General features: G+C 40.9%; 1 protein-coding gene across 2 annotated transcripts in view; it reads right to left on the bottom strand.

Moving 5' to 3' along the window:
• Positions 1–129: 129 nt before the first annotated feature.
• KIAA0930 (KIAA0930 ortholog) overlaps positions 130–11,624 on the bottom strand; it is a 72,149-nt gene continuing 60,654 nt past the window's right edge. Inside the window, exons 8-10 of one of the 2 annotated variants that reach the window (XM_005147991.4) lie at positions 9,339–9,501; positions 8,057–8,212; positions 130–5,053 (exon numbers count right to left, since the gene is read on the bottom strand). In XM_005147991.4, coding sequence (XP_005148048.2) covers positions 5,013–5,053; positions 8,057–8,212; positions 9,339–9,501 — 360 coding nt within the window. In that variant the 3' untranslated portion in view covers positions 130–5,012. The remainder of the gene's footprint in view (positions 5,054–8,056; positions 8,213–9,338; positions 9,502–11,624) is intronic. The other variant, XM_034062970.1, reaches the window with a different exon arrangement.

Below are 11,624 nucleotides of genomic sequence, written 5' to 3'. Positions count from 1 at the left end.
TATTTGGCAATGTCACCATGAGTGCCACATCACATTATTCCACCTTTTATGCTCACTGCCAGTAAGGGATACATTCAAACTCAAACATCACTAGGCACAGTAGAGAGAAAACACTATAAACAGAATTCATGGTCATTTAAGAGGTCTGTTTATTGGCTGCAGGGTCCAACACTTTCTTCACTGCTGCCATATGCAAAGTCAACTCCATTTTTGGTGCACAAAGGTTCTCCTTGCTCTTTGTTCAAAGGGCTCAGTATAGTGCCAGCATGATTTTCAGCCCATCATCTTCTAATCAACACTGATGGATCAATGAGGCAAAAAAACCCAAACCATGCAACATGTGTTAGTCTGATAAAAGTAGGCTGAGAATATTTATATATTTACACAGAGAACGTTCAACATCATAACCTGCTTGCAACCTTGTATTATCTTGACCAAGCATCAAAACAGCTACATTCTGGTGTAAAATACTTTTTCATTTAAGGTTTGGTGTAAAAGCTTTCACTTCACAATGCCTTTAACCGGATTCTACCACACCTATTTTTGACACAGAATTTCTACACACCAGTGTCACACACTTTTAGTCATACCTCACAAAACAAATAAGGCATTCGCAGATATCTGACTGCTGTGACCACAAGGAATCCATTTTCCAGAGCTTTCAGCCGTGACCTTTGGAGACCATGAGTCTTTCAAACACAAAGGGTGAGTCCATAGGAGACAAATGGTTCTTCCAAGAACTATAAACTTTGCCATTTCTTGACGCTGCTACACACAACATGGATAGAATTTAAGACTACTTCATTAATTCCCTAAATAAAAATTTGTTCTTAAACCCCACTGGATAACAACAGGGCTTAGGCACTTCTGAAGATTTTATCTCATGTAATAAGGGGAAGCTTCAGACTACAAAAGACAGGACAAGCAATCATCTGGGAAGGGAAAAATCAGTGACTGTCAAGAAACAGGTCAATAGTCTTAGAGTGTAGACTATGTATGTGGACTCCACATCCATACAGAACTTCAGTGACAAGGTGGGATTCTCTGCATCAGGATCTGCCAGAAGAAACCTGTCTGCAGAGCCAGAGCCTTCAGTGTTTTAATTAAAACTTGGTTTAAGAATATACTTTGGGAAAATTGTTTTACTGCAATAACTCACCTGTGCAAACAATCCTGTTTTCTGGAAAGCAAAGCATGCCCAGAAATGTAAAACTGAGTAACAGTGATCCAGAGCCCAACACGCTTAAGTCTTGTAAACAGCAAAGAGCAGGAGAATAAAAAGAGAAGGAACATGAACCTACACAAACCAGATTAGCCAAGAGAGCTGAAAGATTTGTGGCATTTCTAAAAATGGCTTCTTTTAAAAGGAGACTTGGAACCCACCCTGCACTGGCTGGCTGTAAGAGAACACAGTCTCACATATGTCACTGTCTCTAAGGCAGAGTAATAATCCGCTAATACAAATTAATTAATGTAAAAGCTGTCTTTAGAAAACAACAGCTTTTACTTCTTAAATTGATAGCAGTGAAAAACCTGTTAAGGGTGAGAAGATTTACATCTTTGCATTTGGCATCTATCAATATATATCATCTATGGAAAGTTCAAGTAGTAAACCTCTTATCTCCAGAAGGAGTGAATGGGCAGAAGGAAGGAAGAAGTTAACTGCTTCATGAAGCATGGTGGGATTCTGAAAATAAATAAAGCTGCTCTGCAGAGCCTCCCAGATCTGTTAATCATGCTGCATTCTCAATCATCCACATAACAAATGAAAACCACTGTGCTCCAACAGTTAAGACATCTACAGCCAACACAGCCTTTATGGCACTCCGAACATACTAGTTTATTCCTCAGCAATTGTTTAAATGACCAACAGAGGCTCAAATGGTTTACTGGTTAGGAGCTACAGAATTAAGAACCACTCCAAATGAAAAGGGTGAGAGGTTCCTATTAACATTCTCTTTTCTTGTTTTGTTTTAGTGCAATAGCATGCTAAGGGTCCGGCTGTGCCATCTTGACCCAAGCAAAACTTCAGTCATCTTCCCCATTAATCTGTCTATACAAGGACAATAAATTACAGTTTCCAGGGTTTGTTTAAAAGGAGAACAAAACATGGAATCTGTTCCCCCCCCATAACAGAAAGTGGGAGCCAGGGACAATACATAAGAAGTCTAAGTTTAGAGAAGGAATAACTGAGAATCTGGCACATCTATTTGTTTCTGAAAAGCACTATTGACATTCAGTAGACTTCCTGACCTCTGTTTTCTATGGATGTACATCTGGGCATACCTGTACCCTTTTTTACTAGAAAAGGTGAGACATTGTACCTGCTGCATACCTACAGCATATCCACTAGCAACATACAAGTAATAAACTAGCTCTTTTTAGGACATTTACATTGCAGTCCTTCAAAAACTAGACATCAAAATCCACCCACATACATGTAACAAACAGGTGATACCTCCTGCATAACAGGTGTGGGATCTGAACTGTACCTTCTCTAACTCTGCCCTTGTACTAATGTACTAGTTTATAATCATTTGTTTGCTCTGAACTCTTATGCAGCAAGATTTGCTCGGTCTTCTAGATCACATGAAATTAACTTACCTGAATGTAATACACGCTAACAAGCATTTCAAATTACTCTCAACCGAGAAGTATTCAGGCACCTAGCACTCGAGTTCCAATCTGGATTCATTTCCTTTCCACGTGTGTTATTCCTCTAACTGACTGAAACATATCAATTGTCACTAGTAGTACAAATATTAACCCTCTCTCCCTTCCCTCCATACTGAATATTTAAAGGAAAACCAAACACTGACTGGCCTGGCCCATCAGTATGAAAGTGCAGACTAAGGAGCATCTTGAGAGGCTTCAGAGTAGGACTGGTCTTCTAGCTGAAGAGTGGTTTAACTCTCAGCATGGCCCCAGGGAGAATATTTCTACTGACTGACATTAAGCACACTGCCTCAGGACCTCAGGTAAGCACCTAAGCTGTCTAGTGAGCTCCTTGAGAGGGCACTTCAGCTGCTGACTTAGGACTCCACCTCTCTAACCTGGCTCAGGAAGAAAGCCTAGGCACTCAAGTTACACGCCTCAGGTTAGACCATGTACACACCCTCACATATACACACACACAGAGTACCACACAGTCCCACAGAGCAAAGTTAAAAGGCTGCAATGTGAAAAGTGGCTGTGCTGGTAATGATAAAGTGAACGTTTCTCTAACGCTGCTGCAACACATTTGAAGCAAGCTGAAAACTGGTCAGCTGTCCCTGCCATGCACTCATGCTGCCAGGGTTAGAAATGCCATCACCCTGTGCAATGCTGACTGCTGCTAGGCCTAGCCTCAAATAGAAAAAGACCTCCTTACCATGCTGGATTCACCATGTTGGGCTGAATGGTAAACTTAATCTCTACCTTTATACTGAAGTGGAGCTATTCCAATGGAATCTGAGGAAAAAAGGCAGAAAATCCTATTTCAGAGAGTAAGTCATCATATGCTATTGGCAGAATAACAACAAAGCACTTTGGGAGGGAGACAAAGGTCCAGGCTCCAAGCACATACCACTTGGTAACTGTGGCAACAGCATTAGATTGAGGTGCTCAGAGTCTAAAAAGTGACAAAAATGGCATCTTTGCTCTCCCTTTGTGCACGTATGGAGTCTCCCATGCCCTAAGCAACACACTACCCCACCCACTGCTGTGCCAGTTACGCAGTTGTAAGTAAACTAAGTATTGACTGGCTCTCAAAACAGTGAACCAGACTGCAGTAGTCTCAGTATTGAATCATTTAGCTTTTCAAATGTCAAGGACAGCAGAGTTCTGCTATGTAGAGAAAGCTGCATTTTACCTGTAAACATAAGGCTTTTTTCCTGAGAGCTCCTGACACAAATTTCAGACGTCCTACTATGCAATTTTTAGTCACTTCTCAGAGCAGAATTACATTTCAATCTTGTCTTTCAAGAAAACGTGCCATGCTTTGGCATGTAACGGTAGTGAAACACCAACCAGGAGATAAAGAATCCAGGCAAGCTGCCCAACCATTAGTCAGCTCTCATGCTCTCCTTGGCTACAAATACTATCACAAGGATGACCCTATGTATTCTGAAGTCCAGTGCATGCAGGAGGATGTTGGTTATTGGTAAGGTTTTTAGATTTTGGAGTCCCATTATGGCCTCCTGTCTTTCCACTTGAGACTCAAACTTGTATCGACGCGGCTAACAGAGAGATAAGCAGCATTGGTACTGGGTATGAACCTCGGCTTTACTATAGCAGCACATTTTAGCCTTTTTTTCACTGGCTCATTTTCTTAGCCAGTTCTTGAGGATGAAAATGTTGCTGTTCTTTGGTAGATACAGAAATCTGTCAGCAGAGTTCACCTGTCCTAACACTGACATGTAAATAAATGGGAACATTTTCAGCCTCTTAAGCTCTGACCTGCTTCACGTACCAAAATGGTGATGTATCTTTGTACCATCTTTTTCCTTTTCCTCTCCCAGCAGGAAATTATTCTCTCACCCCTTCAATCCCCACACGCACACACACACATGTTCAAACAAACATTTAAGCCAAACCGACAAGGAGAGTGCATGGGTGAGAGTCTATGGAACGACGTTCATTAGCACATCATTATGAAATTCTCAGGTTGTTTCTTTCAAAGAATATAAAGTTTAACACATTCTGTACATGTTGTTGATTTCTTAGTTATAAAGTAAACACAGTAACAAACTGTCCATAAAGCATTGACTCGTTTTAAACACAGCCCCTTCTTGTTTTATCTTGCTCAAAGTCCTCTTCCAGTCAGAAACACTCAGGCGATGTACTGCAAGTGGGCATTCGGTGTATGACAGCAGAGGAAGGAAGAAAGAGGCACTTTTGATCGGCTGGTATTCTTGGACTTCCCTTTTTCCTGCGGAGGTTTATGTTCCTGACACTAGATGGTAGTGTTAGCACAGAAAACCGCTGTGGTTAGGCACTTGGCAACAAGGCTCCAAGGCAGTGCCCGCTCTCTGCTATGTCATCAGAATTGGTTTCTGCCGCACTTCCAGGATATCTGGGCAAGGGAGAGAAACAAAGAGATACAGCAAACTTAGAAAGCTCCTGAAAGTTGCCACAGCACCAGAAAGGACGAAGAACTGGAGATCCAATTGTGAACTGCAGCACAGTCTCCCTTATCCTGCTCTAAAGGAATTCAAAACACAATGAGTATGTGACTTTGCCTATTAAAGTCCAACTTAATTCCTCTCCAGCTGCATTCTAGTTGAAAGATGGTAAGCCACAAATATATCCCATCATGTAGAGATGACAGCTGATCTATTAATTATCATTTATAGCAGGATGAAACAACATGCATCAGACACTGTGGTGTAATCTTCCAGAGAAACAAGTGGAAGTGCCATTAGAGGGGATGCCAAGGGTTTTTCCTTTCTTGGAGAAATGCACCATTCCCAAGACCCTTAGAGAGACTTTTGGTTCTGAAGATGTGGGTGCAAATAATTCAACTGTTTGATGCATTCTTATAGCTTGAAGCCTGTATTTCTGTACTCAAAAAAACTACCATAAAGCCCACTCCTTTTGTTGGTTTCTCAGCTCCATGTTGTCCAAATGTGACAGACTGTGAACCTGTAAAATATGTCATAATTATGGGCATCTTTCCAAATGTGGACAGTAAATCCAGCGTGCTGGCACAACAGTATGTAGGAGTATCTGGAAACTGGGTTGCTATGTCCTTTTCAAAGCTACACAGAGAACAAAGAGCATGGGAAAAGGGAGCACATGCTTAATTACGACTTAATTAAGAGGCTGTTCATACACAGCTGCACAAAAATTGATCCACAACTCCAGAGGGCTCCAGCCACACTTGTTAAGGAAGACACATAGCGGAGTGAACGCAGTAAAGGACCACAAAGAGCATTAAGGGACTGGATCATCTGACACACAAGGAGAGGCTGAGAGAAGCGTGATAATCTAGCATGGAGAGAAGGCTCAGAGCAGAGGAAATCTTATCAATATGTATAAACTCCAGACATTTTAAAACATGCTTTGATCACTGCCACTGGGACTTAGTTTCTTAGTACAGGCCTCCTAAATTACCTAAAGGAGATGAGCATCATTCCCACTTTACCCTGCCCCACGTGTAATGTTCCCACTTGCTGGAAAGCTGCCACTAGCACAAGTGCATTAACTCCAAAAAAAGCATTGGAAATGGGATCTACCCAATGTGCCAAGCTAAAGCAAACACAGGTAGTGAAAAACAGCAGATTAGAATTCTGCCTTACAGCCCAGACATTTTGTGTCCTATTTCTGTGCATCTCAATATATACACCAACTCCTGCACCCGTATGTTAAACAAATTAAGTCTCAGAAAGGATGTTCAAGCTCAAAGCAAATATTTGAGCATGGAGGCATTTATGCCACCCACTTAAGCAAGTATTAAATGCCAGCAGGAACAATACATCTTCTGTGAACTCCAGAATGCCTGTGGTGAGAGAATGAGTGAGCTTGATAACTCCAGCTAACTAGCTGTAAGATCATCAACACAATTATCCTAAGGCATAATTGCATGTTTTGCTGAAACATTGTTCAAAATCTACCCTTAATTACAGAGGAGCAATTTTTACTGGAATCTGTAATTTCTTCTAAATGGAAATCATTCTCTACTTACACTGAAAGGGCAAATGTAGAAACATCTCCTCGCTAATTATAATTTCCACCTTTACCTTACCAACTATGATTTCTTTCTCTGTAGAGTAAAAGCTGGTCTGCTTTTGCAACAGGCTCTGAGAGCTGAGCCTGCAAATGAAGACAAGACTACTACAACGACTGTGTAACAGACAAGGTGTGTCCTCTTTTTAGACCCACACAAGAAAAAGCAGGCACTGATCAAAAGCCCATAGCTCAGAAAAAACTATTCAGCAGTCACCCCACCTGCCAGATAGGAAGAGAAGAAAGAAGCTTAAGTTCTTAGAGGAAGTAACAATTCTAAGGATCTTCCAAGGTTAGAGACAGAACTTTACATTGAGCTGGGACCACAGCTTTATTCCACGGGATTCCAACTTTATTCTGGTCTAGACCTTGGGGTTCAGCAATGGTTTCGCCTGAGGTCAAACTTGCTTTCTGTCTGAGAAGATTAATGTATGTTTCCAGTAGTAGGCACTAGCAATGTCTGTGTCAAAAGAAATTGCTACTATGTTTAGACACAGGAGACAGTGCTTAACCACTGCTGTTTTCACAGTTTTCAGATTTCAAGAGTTCCACAAGGCATCCTCACTCTGCAAGCTGGATCCTTTAAAGGCTAACAGGCTAACAGTTCAAGCAGACCAACTGTTTTCTGTAGTCCACCTGTATTTGTAGGGAGTCAAGAGTTATTTGGATGAAAGTCAGAACTTCATTAACTGTCTGCAGATTGTAAAACCCAACTTACAGTACTATACTAGCTTCACTGAACAAATGCAGAGTTGGCTTTCATCAGTGTAGTAACTGACATAGCACGACCAACGACATAGGGGACTTTGATGATTCATGGTATGACACACAGATATCATTATGTTAAAGACACTAGACACCTGACAGATTTACAGACATCTTGCCTAACTCTGACCAGTCCAAGCAACTTACATGGAAACCAGATCTAAGAGTCAAAACTGCCAAAGGAGGCCACTCCAAATTCCAGAGCTGCCCTTCTGTAACCCTCCCGCCCACAAGTCTTGCTACAACTATTGATATCAGTGGACGAGCTTACAACAAGTTGCATACACTCGTGAGATGGATGAACTTTCCAGTATTAAAGCAACTAGTGTTCCTCTGAGTGTTTGTTAGTAAAAATTACCAACTTGCCTGAACCATCACGGAGCAAAACCGACCCACAGCCAGAGTACAGGTTGATACCCTTGTACTTGTTCATACTGATTTGCTGCTAGTCAGCAAATGAGGTTTGTCATGTTTCCTTACAGAGAAATACTTGTTTCTCTGTCTTAATAGAGGAATCCCCTGATACAGAAGACTGTATAGGAACTAAAGGACTCCCTGCTTATGTGTAATACATGCTAAAATTTACCTGTTAAAATCCGATGCAATGGCAAAGTGATGTAAGTTAAGTGTGCATAGAGTAGAAAGTTTTCATCTGTTCTGTTCAGCTTCAGCCATGAGCCCACCAGAGAGCGTCCTGTTCCAGATAAGGACCGCGACCTCAGATTTGTCGCATTGTGCAGATCTGTAAAGGCAAAAGACAGCAAGTTCAAGGTGGTTGTTGTACTTTGTGTTTCACTGGAACGCTCCTGAAAGTCAAGGAAAAAAAAGGAAGACAAAAGGAAAGCCTGCTATTCATTGTCTAGAGGTAAGTCATATGCAGGACACTACTACTACTGCTGTTTTTTTTATCAGTCAGGTCTTGCCTGACACAGAATTCACTATTTACAACTGAAGCTAATGAATGGTAGCAGCAGCTGGCAGCATTTGTAAGAAGCCAGCACAGGGAATGAAATGCTACTGCATTGCACAAGCAGAATCCTAACCCATACAAAAAAATAACAGAATATCCCTAAAATTAATAAGTTACTCATGTAGAAATTCACAAGTAGTAAGAGAAGAAAAATTGTTTCTTGTGAAGAAAATTGACATCTACCAGAGAGGGGAGAGTCAGCATTAATATGCCCTCCACCAAACCTGGTACACTTCAGCAGTGCCATTCTGCTCATAATTAGAAGACCACAAATAACTTTTAAACAAAAGGATACCAAGTCCACTGTAAGCTAGAGACATGTTTTATAGCTGCAGGTCTCTCCCACAGCCAGGAATGCATACGCTGCACTTTTTGAGTGATTCTGAACTTTCCCTCCATTCCCATGAAAAAAAAAGCCCTGTCCCACAGTGCTAAAAGCAGATGTTGAAGTGAGCGGAACAATTCTGCACAAGAGTGATCCACGCTCTGGGATTCATTTGCTTAAAAGTAGGTCCTGATCCAAACAAAGAGGTCCTAGCGAAGGAAGAATACGTAACAGCTGCTACTCTAGCAAGATGCATAACAGTGCGGGAGGAAGGAGGCTATTCCCTCTCCCCACACATTACCAGTATGCCAAGAGCACTGTGTTCATCAGCTCAGAAGGACCTGACTGTCAGAGAGGATAAGTATAATTCTCTTGCTGTTTCACACTTGCACACCGCAAAAGTAAGAAAAGTGGGTCCTCATAGGCCGATCCTGTCCACAACAGGTCTGTCTGCACTGGAAGCAGCCCAGGCCAGACCAAGGACACTGCTTATTTTTCACCTTTCATGAAATTCATCACTGGGATCTGTGCCCTCTCCAGACAAGTCTGTTTAGCTAATACTACTTCTCTCACCTCCACCATCATCATCTCTGAAGAATTCCTCACTGTCATTTGCCGAGTGGGATTTTTTCATCTCAGCAATTCGATTTCGGGGCACTTTTCTTTTGAGAGATGGGGAGAAAAAGGATGGGCGATTGTTGCGTTCTGGGGTTGGCGGCGTGCTGAAAGAAGTGACCTGAAAGGGAAATAAAACAAATGCTAGAGGAAGTTCAGTTTGAAAAGTTCTAATGCTTCTAGTAAGAAATAATCAGCCTCACATATGTGTCACGAGGCAATGATATGTGTAAAAATAAGAATCATGACTGGTGTCTAGTTGTAAGATTTATCAGCGTGGCCAGAAAATGTCAACTGAAGAGTCATCTCAGCTTCGAGATGCTCATCAAGGTGAAAATGTTTTGATGTATCATCAGCCTCCACTGTTATAAAGTCTGTCCTGAGCTGATGACTTCTAAGAAGAATTTATAGTCATGAAAGAAGAAAATTAATAATTTAGGCACAAAGAAGGTCAATTTTATTTTTGCATGTTGAAATTCAGGAAACTTAATGTATTGCACACACTAAAGCTGCACATCTTCATTTCTTTGGCAAACGCAAGGTAGTCGTTTCCCTGCTTAGAAGGATGTCACATGGGATCACTGTGAAAGGTCACAGTGTCTCTGTGAAGCAGGGTCACAAGGCAATTACTTAACCCAAGATCCTGATGCAAAAGTGAAGTCAATATGCAATTATAAGTATATCGTATTTCAACAGAGGATGGGAAAAACAAGTGGAGATGCCCCTGATGATTTGGTCAGTTCAAGTGATGACTAACACAAGTGTATAATTGTCTATGGTAAAACACAGATTAGGGATGAAATTATAAAGACACCCTTCCTTCAGAGCAGTAGTTGCTCTTGAGTAAACCACAATTATAGTCAACCATACTTATTTCAGAAAGAACTGAAATGTAGTGCTTATATACTGGTTTTGCTAGTAATATTTTAGTTTCATCTCAAATAAGAAAAATACATAGGGATATCTACTTTGCCAATCGAGGTAATTTCTATCTCATCTTTCTTTCTTCACAGTTAATTTCACAATCCCATAGCTGTCCCTGAGGTGACACCTGATACTGCTCATCTCTGTCCATACAAATAAAGAGCAGATGACATGTGAATGAGGATGACAGGCAAACAGGTTGGTGTTGCACTGCAGAAAAACATTGTGTTGTCCCTCTATCATTACTGTTAAAAAAAAGTAGAATCATTCTACCACCCAAGTAATCCTCTCTTTAGTGCAGTTTTTTAATTCTGTAGCCATTTCATATCACACCTGGAGGAAAACCAGAAACATACAAATCACCATTAAGACCATTAGCCAAAAGCAGCAATCGCACATTATCAAATCTATTGTGACATTTTCCAGTTGACACTGGAATTCTTGGAGCCAAAAGTTCAGGAAGTCCCTCCAGGCCTGATGTCTCCTGGCTGTGTCTCTACAGCAGAAAGCAAGCACATCCAGTTAAGGAGCTTTGTGCTGGCAGCTCATTTTGCCTCTTAGGAAGCCAGAAAAAAAATCATACAGCTTGTATAGAGACATTGAGAAGGAATCCTGCAGACCTTTAAATTACTCAACTTAGCTATTGTATACACAGGAAACTATACTAGAATCTATCAGAAATGACCCATCCCAGGTCAGGACATATCTGTGTACAGATTTTGAAGACCCTGCCTAATCCTCATTAACAAAGTAAAATGCCTCTATGGAAAACAACACACAGGACTGAATAAAGGTGAAATCAGCATGTATGGACTGATTCTATTGCCATTTTACTGCAGCTGCATTAAAATTAAGCAAAAATATGGAAGTGCCTCTAAATCTGTACTCTTTGCTTTAATTTTATACAGGCTTCACACTGGCGGCATTCATCAGTGACAAAATCTAACAGTACCATTTCCTGTGAAAGTTAGAAAGCAACCTATGTAATATACAAATTCTACATTTTTAGGTAAATCCCATCTTGTACAGAAATGGAATTATTAATTTTCATAGAAAATGGGCAGAATCATAATTTTCCCTGGCATCAACATCGCTGTTGCTTCAACAAAACACTCCTCCAGAAGTATGAATCATCCAGTCATCTCTGTATTTAGCATGTGCTCAAGGAAAAATGAGCTAAAAATTCATCTGCATATACTGAGCGTGTTCAAAATACACACAGGGAAACCCAAGTTTAGAACCCTGATGTAAGTTAATCCCAGCTTCAGTCTGTCTACTGGCTTTGGAACAAAATATGTTCATGTTTAACCTTAAGTCAGT

This window comes from Melopsittacus undulatus, chromosome 5 (genome assembly GCF_012275295.1).
Source record: "Melopsittacus undulatus isolate bMelUnd1 chromosome 5, bMelUnd1.mat.Z, whole genome shotgun sequence".
In the NCBI taxonomy this organism is placed as follows: Eukaryota; Metazoa; Chordata; class Aves; order Psittaciformes; family Psittaculidae; genus Melopsittacus; species Melopsittacus undulatus.
The sequence above is the reverse complement of the archived record's forward strand: the minus strand, read 5'-3'. Positions and strand labels throughout refer to the sequence as shown.